This window comes from Furipterus horrens, unplaced genomic scaffold, assembly GCF_987537825.1.
Source record: "Furipterus horrens unplaced genomic scaffold, mFurHor1.1.pri manual_scaffold_13, whole genome shotgun sequence".
Classification (NCBI taxonomy): domain Eukaryota; kingdom Metazoa; phylum Chordata; class Mammalia; order Chiroptera; family Furipteridae; genus Furipterus; species Furipterus horrens.
The window spans coordinates 7845829-7867701 of NW_028327183.1; the positions used below are offsets into that span (position 1 = coordinate 7845829).

At 56.5% G+C, this 21873-nt stretch overlaps 1 protein-coding gene across 3 annotated transcripts in view; it reads left to right on the plus strand.

Annotated features, from left to right (window-relative positions):
- The window catches only part of ADGRG1 (adhesion G protein-coupled receptor G1), a 38378-nt gene that overhangs the window by 14935 nt on the left and 1570 nt on the right, over window positions 1-21873 (plus strand). For all 3 annotated transcript variants that reach the window (XM_090259346.1, XM_090259348.1, XM_090259345.1), the window contains exons 2-13: window positions 11317-11397; window positions 11886-12308; window positions 13833-13965; window positions 14583-14730; window positions 15347-15478; window positions 15787-15903; window positions 16104-16149; window positions 16399-16502; window positions 17265-17383; window positions 18677-18945; window positions 19993-20101; window positions 20320-20588. In XM_090259346.1, the coding sequence (XP_090115472.1) occupies window positions 11346-11397; window positions 11886-12308; window positions 13833-13965; window positions 14583-14730; window positions 15347-15478; window positions 15787-15903; window positions 16104-16149; window positions 16399-16502; window positions 17265-17383; window positions 18677-18945; window positions 19993-20101; window positions 20320-20588 (1921 nt within the window). In that variant the 5' untranslated portion in view covers window positions 11317-11345. The remainder of the gene's footprint in view (window positions 1-11316; window positions 11398-11885; window positions 12309-13832; window positions 13966-14582; window positions 14731-15346; window positions 15479-15786; window positions 15904-16103; window positions 16150-16398; window positions 16503-17264; window positions 17384-18676; window positions 18946-19992; window positions 20102-20319; window positions 20589-21873) is intronic.

Sequence of the window (21873 nt, forward strand, 5' to 3'; positions counted from 1 at the left end):
GAAGGGTGAGGTGGCAGAAGGTGGAGGGAGCAGAGTCAGGTCAGTAGCTGTTACTCTGGCAGTCATGCTGCCCCGAGCCTGCTCTCCGACATAAAATGACCCCCCATCCTTTGGTCCCCCACCTCCACTCTGCTCCGCAGTCTCATGGGTGTTAAGTGAGGATCGTCAGTCTCTTCGGCAGAGACCTGGCTCTGTGCAGCAATGAGCTACGAGCTACTGCGGGCATTTTTGTTATTACAAGAGCTTAGTGACTGTGGGTGGGACCGGGGACGCTGTGCCTCTGTCTCTGTGCGTTGCTGCAGTTTGTGAGCCCCAAGTGTGTGAAAAGGCCAGGGGTGCCCCATCTGTGCCTCCCGCCGCTCCCCGACTCCCCTGAACCGCAGCCCCCCTGCCTGCTCCCTTTAAGCGCTGGATCTTTTGATCCCATAGTGACCGCTTTCTCTAGCCCAGCAGGCCCTGGAATCTCTTCCAGGACAAGGTTCTACCGAGAACAGCAACTCCTTTCTTTGCTTTCTCTTCCGCTTCCCCCGGGGGCCAAAAATAGTGCCTGAATGAGACACAGCTCTGGGCCAGCAGCAAGACAATAGCCACCCCCTGACCAAAGCAAGCCTCCTGGCTCTGGTCCATAGGTGGGGGTGGAGGTGTGTGGGGGGGGTGGGCACTCTGGCCCCGTGGCCCCAAACCCTTGCTGTTTTTTCCCATGACCTCTGCCAGGAATCATCCCAAATCCTCTCTGTTCCCTTGGAGTGTGATGGCCAAGGCATTTCCCCACTTGTTTCAGGAAAGTGCTTGTAGCTGCTTGGCTGAGACCCTGGGCTCTTAGCTCCCCGAGCATCCCACCCTATCTCCTGATCTGCTGCTGGTCTGGAGCCGAAAGCCCTGGTGGAGGTCCCTGCCCCTTCTTCTCTTCTGTACCCTGTCTGGCACGTGGAGGCCACCCCATGGCTCTGATGTGCTTTTCCTTTTGACTCAATGGGACTTTCTAGTGGTCAAAGGGATGTGCCCTCTGGGAAGGAAGTGAGCTCCCTGTCACAAAGGTGATCAAATAACGTTTGGATGTGCACCGGATAGGGGCCAGGATTAGTCAAGCGTCAGACCAACATGGGTCTTGACGTATTCCAGTCTCAGAGGAGATCCTGGTTTGAGTTCCATACCTGTCTTACCAGCTAGGTGGCTTGAGCAAGTCACATGACCTCCCTGAGCCTGTTTTATCTGTACAATGGGTTCAATGGGGCTAACTTCACAGAATAGTGGACATGGACCTCCCAAATGCTCAGTGTAGTGCCTGGCACATACATGTGGTTTCAGAAGCTTGGCCTCTATTCTCTGGTATTTACTCTGGGACACATAGAGGAGGGTCTGACCCACTCTTGGACCACAGGGAGTTCTGGAAAAAAACCAGGGGGATTCCCTAGCCCCAGAGTTCACTCAGAGAGAAGATTCCTGGTGGGCTGTGGCAATCTTGGAAGGCTTCCTGGAGGAAGTGGCTCCTTAAGAAGCTTGCAGAAAAGTATGGTGCACATTCTGCACTCATGACATCCAATGATTGGGTTTAAAGAAGTGTCCAGCCTGGGCTGAGGTCAAGGCCACAGGCTGGCAGCTTCTAGAGGAAAATGCAGCTGATAATAGCCATTTTGGGTCACAGGGTTAGCTGCTCCGCCCCCCCCCGCCCCCCGCGGGTTCTAAAAAGATTTGGGTTTAAAGTCAATGTTGAGAAACTTAGATGGGCAAGTGCTGTCTGTAATCTGCTGTCCTAAACTCTGTCCTTCCTCCCCACAGCTTCCAGCCTGGCCTGGCCAACCTCTGAGTCAAGGGGACTGGGTAGGCAACAAGTTAGGGGGCGAGCACTGCATTGGGTCGGAGCCTGGCAGTGACGTAGTTCCTGAAGCTGCCAATGGTTGCCAGGGGAACCGTTGCCAGGGGTTGCTGTCACCTGCGCCCCTTCTCCCGCACTGGCGGCGTTGGCGCTAGCAGGCTGGCGGCTGGCAGCCCATCTTTCCTGGCTACCCCCTTTGTTTGAAGCTCTGTGAGTGTGAGGAGGCAGGGGCTGAGGTGGCTGGGCTTCAAAGTCCCCCTCTGGTCTCTTGAACTGGGAGAAAGTGACCCAGCGCCCCAGCGGCTGCAGCCTGAATGCTAGGTGAGCCCTTGGCTCATACATTCAAGCTCTTTCTTCATTTTTAGTCCATTTGATTCCACAGAAGAGGAGTCCAGGTATGTCTTCCCTGCAACCCTCCTCCCCTCCTTCCTCCATCCTTCTCACTCCTGCTCCTGCTCCTCTCTCCTCCCCAAGCCACACACCCCCTTTCCTTTCCCTTCTTCACCCCTCCCCCTTCTTTCCCCCTCTGTCTTTCTCCTCTCCCTTTTCTTCCAAACATCCCTCCATTCCCCCTCCATCCCCTCCCCCTCCCCCTCTGTCTTCCTCTTCTTTCCTCCGTTCCCCCTCCATCCCCTTTCCCCCTCTGCTCCCCAACACTGACGGTGTAGTTGGTGGGTGGGGGGTGGTGAGGCTGGGATAGGACACGGACATTGGGGGAGTGGTAAACAGTATTTTTAAGGGAATTGGTTTATTCAACAGCTTCAAGAACAGCAAGGAAGTGGTTTGGGGTAAGGTCCTCACACCCCTACCCTCAGTCACACTCCAGCTAAAAATTATTTCCCTTCTTTGGGTCCCACCCCCATGGTCAGAGATGAGCCTCTGAGGATCCAGGACCTGCAGAGGACAGAGCAGAGGAGTGGAGCTGGGATGGGGTCACCTGTGGGTTCTGACAGCCCCTAGGACTATTCAGCTCACCCCAAGGAAATACATTTTTTGAAGCCGCTTTTGCTGTGAATTTGAAAGCAAAGTTCTTTACAGTCAGGTTACATCAAGGGGAACAGACAGCAAGATCAAGTGCTTGAGTGCTGGAGCCGGGCCCTGGGGTCACATCACACCTCCACCTCTCCTTAGCTGTGTGTGTGATCCTCAGCAGGTAACTTGACCTTCTGGGGCCCTGCAGGGGGCCTCAGTTTCCTTATTTATTAAATGGGTGTGATGGTTCTTGTCTCACAAGTTTCGGGGAGGGTTAAATGTGTTCACTTGTGCAAAGAGCTTAGAATCAAGTCTTGCCTTTTCAAAGAGCTTAATTAACATCCACCGTGTTCCTGGAGGTAGTGAGCACCCTGCCCACGGGGTGTGCAAACGGCGGCGGACCTGCTGAGGCTGTGCCGTGCGCTCAGGGAGCTGGGTGGGATCTCGATCTGCCCTCTCCTAGAGACGGATCCAGGCCCAGTGTCCCAGAACTTGGGCCTCGAGCCTGTGCCTGAGCCTGGCCAGCCCCCCACCAGGGACCAGGGACCTGGAGGAGGAGAAAAGAAAAGGGAGGGCTGGTGGCTGACCTGAACACGAAGGGTCCTATACTCCAAAGACAGGTGTTCTGCCTGGCCTGGGGCAGCTGAACAGCAGCCTCCAGGAAGCTAGCGAGGAGGTAACTGGGCCGGTCCTGTGGCTCTGGCCTTGGGCAGTGTGGGAGCACAGACCGGGAAGTGAAACTTCAGCCAGACAGCTGAGGTCCAACTATGCTTTGACAGACAAGGGAGTCTGGCCCGGAGGGAGGGGGAGATGACAGACACCCGCCACCCTGGCTGCCAGCTGGGAGGTAAGCTGGGCCCTTCCCTGGAAGCCTCCAGAGGCCCTGGGCCACTGTGAGGGCAGGTGGGGGACAGGGATCATAGTCACTAACTCAAAGACAAGGGCACTGAGGCCCAGACAGGACAGTTAACCGTGCAGCTAGTTCTGGACCTAGTGTGTCTTGCTCCTGCCACCCTGCTCTGGGACAGGTGCTGACTGGTGTGTGCCATGGGGTCTTAGAGTCCAGCCTCAGGGACCCCTCAAGGAACCCTCAGGGACAGGGCTGGGGGAAACTTGGCCGTGGGCTATGGACTGGCCTGGAGCATGGAGCTGACCAGGGCCTGAGCCCCACTCCAGGCTGGGCAAGACCTGGGATTCCTCCTCATCCCTCCTCCTCCCTTAGGGTCTAAGGCTCCTCTGTTCACTATACAATTCTGAGACGTTTTGATTCTCAGCTCCTAAAAGCTCTTGCACTCTCACCCTCTCTTCTTTCTCTCTCTTTCTCGCTCTCCCTCCCTCCCTCTCAATCCCCACATTCTAAGCGTCTCAGCTACTTGAGGCAAGGCCAAGGGCCCAGCTGGCTGTGGTCAACTTTAATGGAGTAGCCAACCTGGGGACAGGGCTGGCAGTGCCCTTTCCCCGGGAGCTGGTGCTGCTGGCCGCAGGGGGGCGGGATGGGGCCGAGCCTACCCCAGGCTCCAGGGGACCTCTTGCCTGGAAGCGTCAAGGATGATGATGACTTCCCTTGGGGGCTTTTGCAGCCTAAATGGCTCCTGCAGCCCATCTTGTGCTTGCTAATGGCCTCAGGGACAGCTCAGGGGGAGGGGAGGGGGGCTGGAGGCCAGGAGGGGGGATGCAGACAGGCTTCATATTTGTGTGGTGTCAAGATTCCTGAGAGCTTATTTTCGTTTTGATAATCGTCCATGCAAAAAAAAAAAAAAAAAAAAAAAAAAGATGCACTACGACATTGTGCTGGGAAACTAAGGCCAACCACGCTCTGTGGATTTTCATCCTACAGGACTTATCAGAGCCTTTGATGTGCTGATATAATATTATACAAGAGCAGGTTGGGCCTTCAATACTTCTCTAACTCGGGAAGCAGTCCTTCTTAGAAAGTGCTCTGGTGAGTTGCCTCCTGGTAAAACCAGGAAGACAGTCCCGGAGAAGGAAGGGGACTCCAGAGATCACAGTGGATGAAAGCACAGGCTTTAAGGTTGGATGGACTTGGGCCTGAGTCCTGGCTTGGCTACGCACTTGCTGTGAGATCTTGGACATCTCTCAGCCTCTTTGGACTTGAGTTCCCTTATCTTGAAAATAGGGGAATAATAGCATTTGTTTCACAGAGCTATGATGGGGACGGAATGACAATTTGTGGAAGTGCTTTATGCGACACTAGGCACGAAGCGAGCACTTGCCCAGCGGGAGCTGTACTCCCCGCCCCCTTCTGGGGCTCTGGGGTCCTCTTCACTGTGCCAGAGAGCCCCCGTGCCCTGCATCCCCAACTGGTGTTCTGTCTGGCACCGTGTGGCTGGAGCACGGAGGCTGTCATGTGAGGATGCGGGGGCCGGAGGCTCAGGGCATCGAGACCAGCACAGACATGTCACGAGGCTGGTATCCCAGTGTGTGCAAAGGCTTGGAGGTGGGAACTCTCAAGTCCAGGCTCCTTTCTGGTTGGGTGACTCAGTGTTGACCCCTCTGGAGTCTCTTACGCCAATGCTCTGGTTCCAGATAGAGCAGGCTGTAGGGTGGGCGGCTCTGGATACCTGGCCCTTGGGAGAGCTCAGTCCTTTCACATAGGCAGGGAGCCGCCCCCTTCTGCCCTCCCTCGGCCCCCACAGGGCCAGGGCCCAGCTGGGCACACAAAGGGAGGTGGGGCAGTGGCAGGGCCAGCCCTCCAGCAGGTCTGGCGTAAGAATGTGGAACATGCCCTGGGCAATAAGGCTTTGGCATCTCCAGTCTCTGGGGGAAGGCTGGTTGCTTAATTTTTATTCTCCTTTATTGGAGAAAAATTCCTGAAACCTGAAGTCACTCTGCTTCCCCTCAGCAAGGCCAGATCACCCTTCCTGGGGAGTGCTCTATGTAGTCACCTAGTTTGGGACTCAGTCACCCCACTTTTGAGCAGGAACAGAGGGAGATGAGAGGCTCGGTGTTTGCCAGCTGTGCTCCCAGGAGCCTGGGCTGGGGGGCTGGGCTGGGAGAGAGGTGTGGCCCCTGGTGCCACCGAGGTGACGATGGGAGTTACCCCCTTCGACTTGCTGGATACAGGTGTTTCTAAGTAAGACTGACTTTTATAAAATGGTTTGGAACCCACTGGTGGAGGATCCTCTCAGCCCCCCTCCCCACCCTCACCCCCCATGGAGGAAACACCTGCAAGGGTGTCCCACCCTGCTCCGATCTAACTGCCATCCCCAGCTGGCCTTGGAGGCCTGTCTGAGCTGCCTCTCTATTCCTCCTCCTCAGAACCAACCTGCCCCCCTCCCAGGCTTCTTTCTCTTTCTCCTCTGTGCTCTCCTGCACCCTCACAATGCATGGGCAAACACACACACAGGCATGCACACGCATGGGCAAACATGCATGCGCACATGTGTGGGCAACCATATGCACATACATGGGCATATGCACACATGGGTAAGCACGCGGGGCGCCGGGCAAACACATACATGAACATGCATGCACACACGGGCATGCGTACATGGGCATGCACGGGCACACACACATGCTTGCTTACACACTCAAGGTTTCATCCTCACCTTCACCTACCCCTCTCCCTGTCCCTCTCTGGGGCCAAACACTTCCTTCCTACAGCCCTCTGCCCAGGGCTCAGGGGGGATCACCAGCGGCTTGATATTGCTCCCTGCACACATACACACCCCCCCCGAGGAGCAGCTGAGGACCAGGGCTGGAGCAGGAAAACTGAGCTGGGTCTTCTCCCTCTGTCCCTCCCCGCAGAGGGGCAAGACCAGGCTCATACCCGAAGCCCCACCAGGGGTCCCTCCCGCCTTGGCCTCCTTCTCACTGCCCACACCCTCCTTCTGCCAGCTGTCTTTGGGAGGGAGGCTTCTTCTAGGTTGACATGACCCATCATAGCCACCGGGTGGAGAAGAGGTTCCGCCTGCACACAGGCTGCCTGGCCCCTAGTCCAGGCTCTGCCATTTACCAGCAGCATGATCTGGGGCCAGGCCCCACCCCTCTCTGACTCTATAAAACAGGCTACTGGTTTTACCCCCGGCGTGTCACCCAGGCCTGCAGAGTGTCAGTCAAGGGGACACTTGTCAAAACCAGTCCCACCCCAGACCTGCTGTGTCCTACCCTCGTGTGCGGGGCCTGTGACAATGCATTGTAGCCAACTCCCTGGGGGGTCTGTCCCCTACCACAGGCAGGCCTGGGCCCCCCTGATGTGAACTCTCTGAGAATGGGGGTCATATAAGGATGAGTGTGGGTCATGGTGACTGCCCCTGCCATCCCAAGAATTCTGAAGTTAATTCTGCTGGCGGATGGGAGGTTAGGGAGAGCTTCGAGGACAGGGTGTCTTAAGTGACTCTCAAAAGATGAGTCGAGTTGTCATGGGGATAGAGAAGGCACTCCACGGAAAGGGACATGGAGGTGGGGTCTGGTCCACAGTGTGTGTAAAGGGAAGGAGAGGACGGCAGTGGGGGACCAGGCCCGGGACATCTTCCTGCCCGGGAAGGGTTAACCTCCACTCACTTCCACCTCCATCCTCTGAGGAAATGGGTTTTCCAGGAGGCTGGGCTGAGCTGGCTAGCAGTGACACGTGGCTGGACAGGGTTGGCAGAGGAAGTGACTCAGGCCCCCGGGGGAGAAAGTGAGGTGCGGGTCTCCTGCCCATTGCCCCCTCCGCCACCAAGAGGATGGCAGAGCTGGGCCTGAGCTGGAGCCTGAGCACCTTCTCCTGGATTCAGACCAGCCTGGATCCTTGGGGAGCCTGCGACGGTGGCCCCCATTGTGTCAAGCTGGGTTGGACCGTTCTGTTCTCTGTGCGTGTTTACGGAAAGCCTGACGTCAAGGGCAGCTGCTCTGGGAGGGGAGCTGGAGGGGCTGGGGTTCCCCTATGGGCTTAGCCCCCAAACCCTCCCTCCCAGGCTGGAATTGTCTGCATGGCCTGTGCTGCCCCCTGTTTTCCCTCCTTTTCTTTGGGGGTCTTCCAAGCCAGGGGAGCGTGCCCCTTGGGAGCTTTGCCAGCAGCAGGTCTATGAGGCATTCTCTGGAGTGAGACCCAGGTCCGCGCCTTGACTCCACCCGTGGTGATCAGGGAACAAATCACCTTCCCTAGCCTCGGTTTTCTCATCTGTAAAATGGCAGAGCAGTAGGCCCAGCCTTGCAGGGCGGCTCAGAGGTGTCCACGAGGCAGTGTGGAGGGTGCCACTGCTGTTGCCGCCCTGGTACTCTTGACAGAACCTCCCTCTCCGCCTCCCCGGCTCTGGCTGGTGCTGTGCGAAGTTCCACGAGGGTCTGGCCTGGGGACCAGCCATTGGCTCTAAGAGTATCTGATGGTTGAGGCCCACCCAGCTCTGTGGGTCCACAGCTCCAGAGACCAGGGACCAGGTTCTGGCCACATGGCCCATGTAGAGGTCCATGTATGGGGTTTGGCCTTGAGAGCACCGATGCCCTCATTCCTGGCTGAGCCAGTTGAGGGCACCTGGAATGGAGAGCAGGGCATTCTGCGGCCCTGCTGGAGGCACTGAGATATGTCACCTCTGTCATGGATACTGAAGGCACCCTCCAAGTGGGCTGTGTGGAGTGGGCGTGGGGGAAAGTACCAAGTGCATAGGTGGGACAGTGCCCGCCCCCTGCCCGATCTGGGTTGGAATCTTCTCCTGGTCCCCTGTCTGCTCCCTTGTCCCTCAGAGGGCCCTGCGGACAGCCCCAGGTCCAGACCATGAGGAGGGAACTTGTCTGGGTGGGGTCTCAGTCTTCCCGTTGCACTCCCGGAAAGGAAGTTTCATGCTTTAAGAATTTCCCGGCAAGGTGCTAGGGAAGTTGAGCTGGCCATGGAGGCCACGAGGGGAGGGCATGGCCGGGAGGGGGAAGCAGTAAGGGCCTGTGACAAGTCTGGGGGTTCAATTAGGGGCGGTCATGAGCTGGTCAGAAAATATGCAGAGCTATTTAGCTGACACACACAGGTGGAGCCTCCTGGACGCATGGCCCTATTCTCAGTCCCTTATGGGCATCAGTTCATTTCATTCCCACAATGACCATTGAGATGGGCTTGATTTTGTTAGTCCTATTTACAGATGAGGCAAATGAGGCCCAGAGAGGGTGAGGAATTAGCCCAACGACACACAGATAATGACTGGGGGAAGTGGGATTTGAATCCAGGTAGTTTGACTCCAGAGTCTACTCTACTAAAGGGTGGATGAAAGGAAGCCAGACAGCCCTTCCCCCTCAAAGCCCAAGAATGTCAATGGGGACAGAGTAGTCCACCTTGGAGTGGCTGTTCAAACAGTCAGGGTAGTGTGGGGATGAGCCAGGAAGGGTCAAGGTCATGCTGTTAGTTCCTTCCTTGTGAGTGTTTTCACGACACACCGTGGTGATGTAGCCTTTCTTGTGCCTCTCCAGTGATGGGGAGCTCACTCTCTGTCTCTGCCTTTTTGCTCTCAAAGGCCAATCCAGGAGGGCTGATGCAAAGGGTAATTCTACCCTTTCCTGGGATCTTGTCTGCTGACAGTGGTAACTCACTTTGAAGGTCAATGTGCCAGAGAGATATGTACATTCTGGCCAGCTCCATCCTCACTTGCTGTGTGATGTCAGGAAGTCATTGGCCCTCTCTAGGCCTCAATCTAAAAGCCAGAGTTTGAAAGTGATCTGCGAACTACAAGTTCACAAGTGTACAGCAGTACTCACAGCAAAGGGGGTTGCCTAGAAGAGGTGACATTTGAATTGGGAGGCAGAGGTAGACAGCAACAGAGACTGGCAGAAAGGAGAAGGAAAGATGGGGTATAGGAGGAACGTATTTCTGTCCTGGATGCTAGGTTTCCTTCTGCTGGGCTGGGGTGGCAGAAGGCAGTTTCAAAAGGAGCCAAATACTCAGAGAGCCCACAGAGTAAAACCTTAAAAATCATAACCTAGGAAACAGTGGCTGTTCCCTGAAATACTTTCACATCCTTCTTCTAAAGTTCCTATGATGCCACCAGAGCAGACTAAGGATCCCGACTGACCAGTGATTGGACTTATGAAGCCCAAGAAATTAGGGTTCCATTACATATGGTAGGACATACGAGACTGGCTCCAATCTGAGGGGTCCAGGTTAGTTCAATGAAGGCCCAGCCAAGGCAGGGGCAATGGGCTCCTGCCTGTGCTACCTCTCCCTTTAACACTAGCCTCAAAATAGTTCATCCAAAAGCCACCTCTTCCTGGAAGCCCTCCTTGGTTTCTCCCAAACTCAGTCTCCTTGCGTGCCCCTAGGTTGCCAAGCTTCCCCTTGTCTGGCTTGTGGCAGATGATTGCATCTGTCGCCACAACCATATGAGTTCCCCACAGGATGAGGATGCCTGTCTGTGTCTGTCACCACCCAACTTGGTCACAGAGCCAGATGGCAGTGGGGAGGACCAAGCCACCCGGCATCTTTCTGTGAGTACTAGGCACACAGGTTCCCTGCTAGGCACTGCCGTTCTGACCAGGCAGAAAAAGGTCTTGGCCTCTGGAGTTACCATGGGCCAGTCATTTAACCCTTGGATCTCAGTATGGCCCTCTTCACCAGGTTGGAGTGAGGATTAATATTGGTCCAAGGGTAGTGTGGGTCAGCACTGGCTGGCAGACAGTAGGTGCTTAGCTGAGAGAGGCTGTGGTGGGTCAGAAGTTTTCTCTCTACACCGGGGTGTAGGTAGAGGTGAGGGTAGCTGGGTCCTCCGCTACTTAGGCCATAAGGTGAGTGTCTCCCCATCAGATTTGTACATCCCACTGCAGTTCCAGCTGCTCAAAACCCGGGGGAAGCAGCCCCCCCCCCCCTTGGTAGTGATAATGAGAAGTGCCCTTCCTCTCCAGCCCCTATAGAGGGCGCCATGGGCACGCTGATGGTTGACTCTTCCTTCACATGTCACCTACCCAGCCTTGGTCCAGCAACCTCCCTGCACTAGGCCCTGTCTGCAGAGATGGATCAGGAGGACGCTCCCTGGCTGGCTGAGGAGAGAATGCGCGCCATCCTGCACCTCCCTGGGAAGCTAACAGAGGGGGCCCTGGCCAGTGGTGGGAACCAGAGGAGGCCAGGACTCCCAGCAGAGGGACTTGAGGAAGGCTTCCTGGAGGAGGTGTCCTCTGAGCTGCTTCTCAGGGATGGTGATGGTGACGTTCTGGGAAGAACCCTGAGAGCCCCCTTTCTCCTGTGTCTCCTCCAGGCCTGGAGGGGGCACAGTGGTTCCAGGTGGTGTTGTGAAGCCTTCCCCCCCAGATTCTAACTAAAATTAAGCTATCACTGCTGGGTCCAAAAGGAGCTACATTTATTGGCCCCATTTTCCGTGACCTTTACAGGGACATGTGGCAAGCAAGAGGTGGAGCCAAGAATTGCACTTGGTCAGGCTCTGCACAGGTCCTCTTGATGCTTAGCTACTGGCAGGTCTGGGGCCGTCCACAGACTGTTCTCACGCTTGCCTCCCAACCTCACACCCTGCATACTACGCTGGCCTCCCCGGCTGCAGGGCTGGCCAGCCGCCCCGGGGGTAAGACCTCTGACCAACACTCCTCGTGTCTCTCAGGCAGTGACTTCTCAGAGTGAAGGAGGAAGATGCTGGTACAGACAGCGCTGCTCCTGCTGGGTCTGCTCCTCCAGGTTCAAGGTAAGCTTTCCTGGGACTATTGTGACGTATGTTAACATGTCCCATGTCTAGGACAGCGGCAGGACATCCACTCATCGCTTTGGGCAGGCACAGGCCTGCAGACGCAGCATAGCAAGTACTTTGGAAAAAAGAGAAAGACACCCTTTTTTTCCCTGGCAGATGTGGTCCCCCGCCCCCTGCACAGGTTGGGGTGGGGAACATGAACTGGGTTTCTGCCCTACTGGCCTCTGAAGCCAGAGCATCCATGGCAGGCATGGCCTCATTAAATACCATGTTGCTAGAGCCTTTGAAGTTACTATTAATTTTGAGTTTGTTCTTTTCATATTTTGAAACCAGTAATTTTTGATCGGAGCAGAGCTCAAGTTTTTGCGGACCCTCTGAGGTACAGGCCTTTGAAGCATGTGTGGGTGTGTGGGTCCCAGGCACTGGGCCTGCCCCCTCCCATGGCTTCTGCCCCAGCATCCTATCTGCAGTCTCTGCCTCCTCAGGTGCCCATGGAGGGGGCCTCCAGGAAGACTTCTGCTTCTGCGGCCAGCGGAACCAGACGCAGAGGAGCAGCCTCCATTATAATCAGTCGCCGGAGCTGCGCATCTCCATCGAGAACTCCGAGGCGGCCCTCACAGTCCATGCCCCATTCCCTGCAGCCTCCCCAGCTTCCCAAGATTTCCCTGGCCCCAGGGGCCTCTACCATTTCTGCCTCTACTGGGTCCGCCATGCTGGGAAATTGCACCTTGTCTATGGCAAGAGCGACTTCTTGCTGAGTGACCAAGCCTCCGACCTCCTGTGCTTCTGGGACCAGAAAGAGAGCCTGGCCAAGGGCCCCCCGATGCTCGCCATCTCTGTCAGGTCCTGGTGGAGCCCCCAGAATACCAGCCTGCCCAGTGCTGCCGGCTTCACCTTCTCCTTCCACAGTAAGCCAGGCAGGAGGAACAGCTTGGGCAAAGGCCCTGAGGCAGGGAAGGCAAAGGAATGCAAGACAGGGTTGAAGGTCTGCTCAGCATGGAGCTTGGGCTTTGTTCATACTCAGTGGGGAGCCATGGAAGGTATCTGAGGAAGGGGAGAGTGTGATCCAAAGTGTGCTTTAGGAGGGCTGTGTGAGGGTAGAGGTGACTGGAGGGGCAGAGGCTACAGGAAAGGTCAGGGCGAAGGAAGATGCAGTCTGAACAGGGTGGGGACAGAGAGAACGGAAAGAAGGGCGTGGCTGTCAGGAGCCAGAGGAAAAATTCTGCTTCAGCAGCAGCAGCATCGTAGGTTGTTTGTCCCCATTTCACAGAAGGGCAAACTGAGGCACAGAGCAGCACAACGCTGCCCAGCTCGTAAGTGAGGGAGCCAGGATGTGAACCCAGCAGCTGACTGGCATGGGGCGGGGTTGGGAAGAGACAGAGAAGTCGAAGTTCAGGAACAATTAGGCTGACTCTGGGGGGTGAAGACCGCATGTACTGCCTGGGGCGGGAGAGGTGGGACATGGCTCCTGCCTCCCATTAGGTGCTGCATGGGGGGCAGGGAGGAGAGGGTGATCAGCAGGAGCTAGAGGCTTTATTGGGGGGTGGAGCCTAGGATTTCCCTGATTCTGTTCCTTCCAGGCAGCTCCAGTTTGGGGTGGGGGATTCCTGGGGGTAGAGTGTGGGGGGCACAGCACTTTGAATATGTTAGCAGCTCCAGGCCCATGAAAATGCTGGGGGGTGGCAGGCACGGGCCGGCTTCTGGCCCAGGTGCTGTCCAGTTCAGCAAACAGGGCCGGGCAACCGAAGGGGTACCTCACCCCGAGCCTGAGAGGGTTTAGGGCAAAGTCAGGCAAATCAGCATCCTGAAGAACAGATCCGGCCTGGTCTTACTTGGCCTGTAGAGAGGTTTTTAAGTAAAAACACGAGCCCAAGGTTTCAAATCACCTAAACATCAAGCTTTCTCCTTATAAATTCACTTGTGGCTACCCAAGACCTGCCTTTCCGGATGGCCCGCACTCCCCAACATGTTCTTGTCCCCGTCTGATCACTATAGACACCCGAATCAGAATCCCTGGGGTGCAGGGTACCCAGGTGGAGGGCCTGGAACCTGAGGTCAGGGAGGCCGGGGGTACAGAGTCCCCAGAGCCACCACACGAGCCCCCTCAATCCCTCCTGAAGGAAGTCTGGTTGGGCCAGGGCCCTGGAAAGGGCCCTCCCGGCTCCTGTGTGTAGTCAGAAGGGCACCTGGGTGGGTGTGTCCTGTGTCACCCTGCTGGGGCTGCCGTTGCTGGAGGTTCCATGTGACAGAGCCCCTGTCTGGCTGGCTGCATCTCTAAGTGACTTTGGGGAGTCCACCCCACCCCATGGAGGCTCAGTTTCCTCTTCCATAAAATGGGCACGAATCTTGCAGAATCAGGGGGTATTGAGAGGCTCCTGAGTATGGCACGGACCTCAGCCAAGAACCATAAGTGGGCCTGCCCGTCCCTGCAGATCCTCCCCGGAAGGCCTCCCACAATACCTCGGTGGACATGTGTGAGCTGAAACGGGACCTCCAGCAGCTCAGCCAGCTTCTGAAGACGCCCCAGAAGAATTCTAGGAGGCCATCCACCACTCACGCAGGCCAGTGAGTGTGACTCTCAGTGTGGGGGGTCCAGGAGAGCCATCCCCCAGACCTAGACCTGGGCAAGCTGGGGACCTGGAGTGGGGGGCCGAGGTGGGGCCTCCCTCGGGGCTGGCATGCTCTTCTGGTCTTTCCATCTCCTGGAGGAGTCAGGATACAGCCTGCAGGCCAAGCCCACCCCTGCCTGAGTCAGTATAGACTACTTTCACTCCTGACAGCCCTGGACGGTACGCCCAAACCCTCTCCCCAGCAGTGAAGGAGAAAAGACGGGTCCGTGTTACAGCTCAGCAGACTGCAGCCCAGGATTGGTTGGGGTGGCTCCATGGCCCCAGAGTGGGTCAGTCCAGGCAGAACTGAGCCCAGGACAACCCCTCCCTTTCCCGTTTGCCCAGGGGTTCCCACTTCCTCTCTCCCTCCCGCAGGTCATTCTCTCTGTCCCCACTCGCCCAGCTGTTTTTCTCTCCTGCCCCCTGTCTTCTCTCCCCTGACCCTCTTTCCCGCCTGTCTCTCCGTCTACCTCTTTCCTGGGCATCTGCCTGAGTCTCTTCTCTCCTCTGGCTCCCTGCTCGCAGCCTGGGCCCACTCCCCAGCAGTCACTCAGCCTCTCTTCCTCCTGCCAGGCGGCTGCAGAACCTGGAGTGGAAGATGACCTCCCTGAGGTTCACAGGGGACACCATGTCCTTCAAGGAAGATCGGGTCAATGCCACAGTGTGGAAGCTCCAGCCCACAGCCGGCCTCCAGGATCTGCACATCCACTCCGGGCAGGAGGTCAGGGCTCAGGACTGGGCAGGCCAGGGCAGGAAGCAGATGGGGAGGCCATGAGCACGCCCCTCCCTGGCCTCCCAGAGCCAGATGTGTGCTGACAAGGAGCCAGGCCCAAAGAATACCCTCAGTCAGCAGCTACCCAGTGTCACTGAGGACTTTTCCAAGCACAGTGATGGGGACAGAGGTGGGGGGAGCTGCTCCCTACACCTGGGATTCCTTGGCATATCCATGTGAACAGAAGACCAACCCCAGAATGCCTGTGCGTGCACTCCAGTCTTGAGACTGCCTCTTGAGTGGGCCTGGTGAGCTGAGAGCCATCCATGCCCCATCGCACCGGGATGCTTGAGGCAGAGTTGGCATCAGAAGCTTAGATAACAGGGCACCATGTGATTTTCTCAGGCCTGTTTGTCCCTGGGGCTCTGGGGTCTAACCACAAAGCGCCGCAGCTGATGCTGGTGCCAAACAAAGGGGTGTGTGTGTGTGAGAAGGGCTGTTGGAAGTCAGGCATGGCTTCCTGAAGGAGGTGTGCTTAGAGACGGCAGCACCCGGGATGGGGTGTGTGTGTGTGAGGCTCTGGGGTCCATCTCTGGCTGAGCCCTGACGGCACTGTGGTCCGCAGGAGGAGCAGAGTGAGATCTTGGAGTACTCAGTGCTGCTGCCTCGCGTGCTTTTCCAGAAGACCAAGGGCCGGAGGGAGGAGGCTGCAAAGAGACTCCTCCTGGTGGACTTCAGCAGCCAAGCCCTATTTCAGGTATGGGGCCCTCATCCTGGGGTCCCCCCACCATGGGAAATGCAGTGTCTGTCTGACAGAAAGGTGGAAGGAAGGCATGGAGCCCGGCCCCCTCCTCCAGAAGTCAGAGCCTTTCCCATGTAAAATCAGGAAAGGTCTAAATGGTATTGTTCTCACTACAGTGTAAATGACTACATGGGGAAAAATTGTTTCCAGAGGGAGACCCAGCATCTCAGAGACAGGAAACTAGAGAGCCTGGGGGACTTCTGGGCCTTTCTTCTCAGCCCTGAACCCCCTCCCTACTCTCTCCCTTCACCCCATATATTTAGGACAAGAATTCTAGCCAAGTCTTGGGTGAGAAGGTCTTGGGTATTGTTGTGCCAAACACCAAAGTAGCCAATCTCACGGAGCCCGTGGTACTCACCTTCCAGCACCAGCCACAGCCGGTAAGTGTGAGCTAACTAACCAAGGAGACAATGGTCCCCTTATGGCCATGTCCCCTCCCCCCGCTTCTGAGTCACCAGAGTGGCTGAGGGTGCCAGCCAGTCAGGTCCAAATGGGGTGGTGGCCGGCCACCAACTTCCTCAGTCTGGCCCATGAAGGGGTGGACTATAATGGGATCCACTCTGCCTTCTTGTCCCTGCAGAAGAACGTGACTCTACAATGTGTATTCTGGGTTGAAGATCCAGCATGTGAGTGTGAAGGGGTCCCTGCATTGGGCAGGTATCTGGAGGAGAAAGGGGTCCTGGAGGGTGGGGGACATGGGGTTAATCAGGGAGGGCTTCCTGGAGAAAGGTGGGCTTTGAAGAGGGAGTGATGGCAGACGAGAGAACTGCCAAGTGGAGCAAAGGCTCAGCGGGGTGATCCAGTCATGCGTTCAGGGGTACAGTGGGGTCCTGGGGGACAGGGCTTGACAGAGCCCCATGCTGTCCCCTCCTCAGTAAGTAGCCCAGGGAGCTGGAGCAGCGCTGGGTGTGAAACCATCAGGAGAGAGACGCAGACATCCTGCCTCTGCAGCCACCTGACCTACTTCGCAGTTCTGATGGTGAGCGGCCCCTCCTGCCTTGCGGCCATACCGCAGGCTGGGTTCTTGCTGTGTGCCAACCACTTCTCAGGCAGTATGTCCTCCATCCCTCGCAACAAGCCTGTTGTCATATTTCATAGATAATGAAACTGAAGCTCAGAGAGGTTAAGCAATTTACCCAAAGTCACACCGCTAATAAGTAAAAGACGTGGTCTCTAAAGCCATTGCTGTTTACCGCCAAGTTTTGGTGCATGATAACAATGCAGATTCCTGGCCCTAACCTGGAATTCGGATTCCACAGGATGAGGGGCGGGGCCAGGACTGTGTTTCTAATGAGCCCTCAAGGGGGTGCTGAGGCCCAGTGTGGAGGCCCTTGAGGTGGGTGTCATTGCCTCTGAGACCTCAGAAGCCTTGTGTCCCAGGCTCATGTTTCCAAAATCTTAGGCCCAACATGTGAGGGAGCAGAATCGCCTTCAGCTCTTCCTGGGGGTGGGAACTTTCTCCCCCACTGAAAACGTAACCCTGTTTTGAATGCTGTACAATAATAATTAGTGCCAGGACAGAAGAGGTTTACCTGGTAAGGGTTCTTGACCTGTGTGGGTCAGGGACCCGTTGAAGAATGTGGTAAAAGCTACAGACCCTCCAAAAAGAGGCGCTCATGGGCCCCTGTCTGCTCAGTTCGGGGAGGTGGCTCATAGAACACCAAGGCCCACCCAGGGATTACAGGTTCACCCCTCATCTGGGGGACCCGGAGGCTAGCTCTGACCTGTCTCGTGGACCCAGGTGGCCTCCGTGGAGGTGGACGCCGTGCACAAGCACTACCTGACCCTCCTGTCCTACGTGGGCTGTGTCATCTCTGCCCTGGCCTGCATCTTCACCATCGCCGCCTACCTCTGCTCCAGGTAGGACCTGAGAGGCGCTGGGTAGAGGGGAGGGACCCTGCCACCATGGAGACCTGCCCTGGAGACTGGCCTCGCTGACTGGGACGTGTGTGTGGTTGTGGGAGCCCTGGGAGGGTCCGGCAGCTGGCCCCTGCAGGCTGCATTTCCTCCTTTGATCTGTGATGACAGCGCCTACCAATTTTATTAACTGCCAGCATTGAAAAGTGGGAGGAGTGACATAAGAATCTAGATTTCTGCCTTTTGAGTAATCAGATGCGATACCATGAGAGGCACGTTTAATATGATGATAATAATGATGCTAGTTAACACACCAAGCTTCCCACATGCCATGCAGTGTTCTAAGTGCTTTCCGTGCATAAACTTGGTTCATCCTCTCCAGGGCCCTATGCAGGAGTGCTCAGAGAGGGTAAGTGACTTGCCTAAGGTCACACAGCAGGGAAGTGGCAGAGGCAGCCTTGAACCCAGGCAGGCGGGCTCCAGGTCCACAACACCTCAGTCACCAGAGCTGAGTGGCAGCCCTCCCCCAACCCGTCTAGTGTCTGTTTTGAGATCTCTTCCCTCACAGGCATTTGAGTTTGATGCCTCTCCCCACGGAAGCTCTGTCACCCTAGTCATTTGGGTTTCTCAAGGCAAAAAGGAGCCCCATGGGAAGTCTTTGGTGGAGTGAATACCTTCACCCACCCTCTGGGACAGTGACACTGGGGACTGAGCATTCTATTGTGTCCTCTGGGACAGGCAGTGGATGGTGTGGGCAGAGCATGGATGGGGGTGGGGTGGGGGTGGAAAGAGGGCAGGAAAGACCTGCCAGGCCCTGGACCGTGTAGAATCCTGGGCTGGGGCTGTGCACACACAGACTTGCAAACCTGAAGACTGACAGACTCCCACACCCCACGGTCACAGGCTCACAGACACACAGACACACAGTTGTGCAGACAGGTGAACACAACATGGGAGGCGTGGATTCTCCAAGCCAACAACAAATCCAGAGTCTCTCCCTTACGGCTTTGGGAGCATCTGGTTGATTGTAGTGGCTGATTTGCCTATTTTGCTCTGTCTGGCTAAAGCTGCTGTTAAATGCACATGCAGTGCCCAAGCCCATGGGTACTGGGCACATAGTAGGTGCACAGGGACAAGTGGAATGGCTGCACCCATAGGAGTGTGTGTGTGTGTGTGTGTGTGTGTGTGTGTGTAGCCTGGGAAGGATGCCTGGAGTAGGAGGAGTGGGTACTCCCCCCACCTTCCCACACTGGTCACAGGATAACCCTTCCCCCTTGCCCCCCACCTCCCACTCAGAAGGAAGACTCGGGATTACACCGTCAAGGTGCACATGAACCTGCTGCTGGCCGTCTTCCTGCTGGATGTGAGCTTCCTGCTCAGCGAACCGGTGGCGCTAACAGGCTCTGAGGTTGGCTGCCGGGCCAGCGCCATCTTCCTGCACTTCTCCCTGCTCGCCTGCCTCTCCTGGATGGGCCTCGAGGGCTACAACCTCTACCGCCTGGTGGTTGAGGTCTTCGGCACCTACGTCCCTGGCTACCTGCTTAAGCTGAGCATTGTGGGCTGGGGTAAGCTGGCCGAGGGTATGGGTGGGCCACTGGACCCACCTCGGCTTCTGGCCAAACACAGGCACCCCGCTGTGCTTCTCCACCTACCTCTCTTACTGCTTCCTTCACCCCTGCCCCATCCTCGGGGATCCTTACCTCGGCTGGGTAAGGTCCCCTTTAGGAAGATGAGGCAATGAGCCCTGTCCCCAAGGAACATTTATACATTCTCCACATCACTCACTCCTTTACAAGGGTCGTTTGCAGACAGAGTGACCACAAGGAAATGCGCAGGCTGTGCCCTGCTCAGAGGCACTCAGTTTGGGGCTGAGAGGGGCTGTAACCCAATCTTCCACTCACCTAATTCACCCCGGCTGGCCGTGGCCCTGCCTGTGGATCCCCTTGAACCTCAGGTAACAGATTCTGTGTCTCTGGCATTTGTTCTTGGCCAATGACAACCCAGTCGCCTACGGCCCAGACCTCTGTTATGTCAGATTTGGAGGCCCAGGGGCACACACCACAAGCCCACTGGACATTGCACGGGCCCTCCAATGTCCACACGTCCCTGACCGCTACTTGCTTCTTCTCCCTTGTTTCTCTTTCTGCCTCTTCTTGGTTCACCCATTGATTTACCTGAAATTCCTTCAGAGCTGGCTCTATGTTATGCCCCAGGTGTCGGGTGGTGGGAGAGCCCTCCAGGGAGCTCTCAATCCCCACCTCGTGGACAAGGTCAAGGTCCAGTGCACACACCCACTGGGGGCAGAGCTCTGGATCTCCCCTTTGAATCGTCCTCCACCCCACCAATGTCATGTTTGCTTTTCCCATTCTTCTTGTGACATCCAGCCCCTCAGCAAGGACCTGCAGGTCCGTTCTCCTAAGGGCCCCCAGGATGGTGAGGGGCCGGGATAAGGTCAGGAGAGATAGGCTTCCTCTATGGAAAACCCGAACTGGAGTGGAGGACCTACCCCAGATGGGACTGGGTACAGGCCCAAGAGAAGGTCTCGCTAGAGGGCTGGGGAGGGGTGAGCCTCACACTGTGGGAGATGGAGCTCCATGCTTTGCTGTCCCCAGGCTTCCCCATCTTCCTGGTGACGTTGGTGGCACTGGTGGATATGAACAACTATGGCTCCATCATCCTGGCTGTGCACAGGACTCCAGAGAGCGTCATCTATCCTTCCATGTGAGTGGCTTCACCTTTGTACTATCAATATTATTACTTGCTTAGTGTTTTTCTTTAAATTGTCTAACTTGGTAATGTAATTATATTTTTAAAAAGTATATCAACTACAGATAGGAAACAAGTGTCACTGTCAGAGGCAGTGAGTAATCATAAAAATGAACACAGGGGCACGGCTGGAACCTGCCACCGTCCTCTGAGCCCGCCTGCCCCATCCACAGGTGCTGGATCCGGGACTCCCTGGTCAGCCACATCACCAACCTGGGCCTCTTCAGCCTGGTGTTCCTGTTCAACACGGCCATGCTGGGCACAATGGTGGTGCAGATCCTACGGCTGCATCCGCACACGCAGAAGTGGCCCCACGTGCTGACACTGCTGGGCCTCAGCCTGGTCCTCGGCCTGCCCTGGGCCTTGGTCTTCTTCTCCTTTGCTTCGGGCACCTTCCAGCTTGTTGTCCTCTACTTCTTCAGCATCATCACCTCCTTCCAAGGTAGGCATGGAGAAGACCCTCCCCCTGCTGGGGTAGGCTGCCATACCTGGAGCCCAGGGCAGGGAAGACAACCCAGGCAACCTGAAGGCATCCCTTCTCTGGGCCTCCGTTTTCCCATTCATAAAATGGGGGCATCCAGGCCATAGTCAGCAGGTCTTTATTGAGTGCCTACTCTGGGCAGGCCCTGTGCTGAGCCCTGGGGCCACAGTTGTGAACTGGTTGGGTGACGGCCATGCTTCATCTCTAGTAGGGGAGACTGTGTAACAAGCAACAGGCAGCCATCGAAGGGGATCTTAGAGAGCAGGGGAGTAACAGTGGTGGACAGTCTGGGCCGGGGCAGGGGCATTCCGTGGAGGGTGGCCAGGTGACCTCTCTGTATATGAGACATTGGGAGACAACCGAAGGATCCAGCCAGGGAGGGATCAAGGGGTTCGTTACGTAAGTGGGTTCCTCGGACTAGCAGCATGGGCCCGGGAGCTTGTTAGAAATGCAGACTCTGCCCCGCCCCAGACCTGCTGAGTCAGAATCTTCATTGAGCAGACTCCCAGGGGACTCACAGGCAAACTGAAGGCTGGGGAGACCCAGTCTCAGGGAGGAGCTCTCCAGGCAGTGGCAGAAGCAAGAGCAAAGGCCCTGAGGCTGGAACTGTGTGTTGGAAGAGCAGCGAGGCTGAGCTCCGCTATAGGGCAGTGAGTCGGGACAGAGTGGGTGGAGAAGGCGAGGCGGGAGGAGCAGAGTGCCTAACTTGGGGACAGGAGAGTCCCTTTCCGCTCTACCTTCAGCCTTCCGTTGCCGCCCCACCATCACACACACACATGCACGCACGTGCGTGTGCACACACGCACACCTCTGTCCTTGGGAGGCGAGGGTATGTTGGCAGACTTGGGCAGGAAGACAGGGAAGGCATGGCCAGACCTAGGGCCACACAGGGATTGTGAGGCTGGCCTTCCACACAGGGTCCCCATGGAACACGTGTCATCGGGGGTGGGAGGCCAGTCTTTCTTTCTCAGCTGTGACATGAAAGGGTCTCTGTACAGATTGTAAAGGATGCCCATAAATCCACACAAACACATCCTGGACTATTACTACATTGCGGTAGAATTGTTTGGAGAGTGACGTTGAGTGGGTGGTACTGAGGGATCAAACAGGTAGGCTCCAGAGCCCAGCCACTGCTGTTGGAGTCCTGGCTCAGCCACGTCCCCTCTGACCTGGGCCTCAGTTTCCTCGTTTGTAACACGGAATAACATTGAACGGGCCTGGCCTCAGAGGCATGTTGGGAGAACAG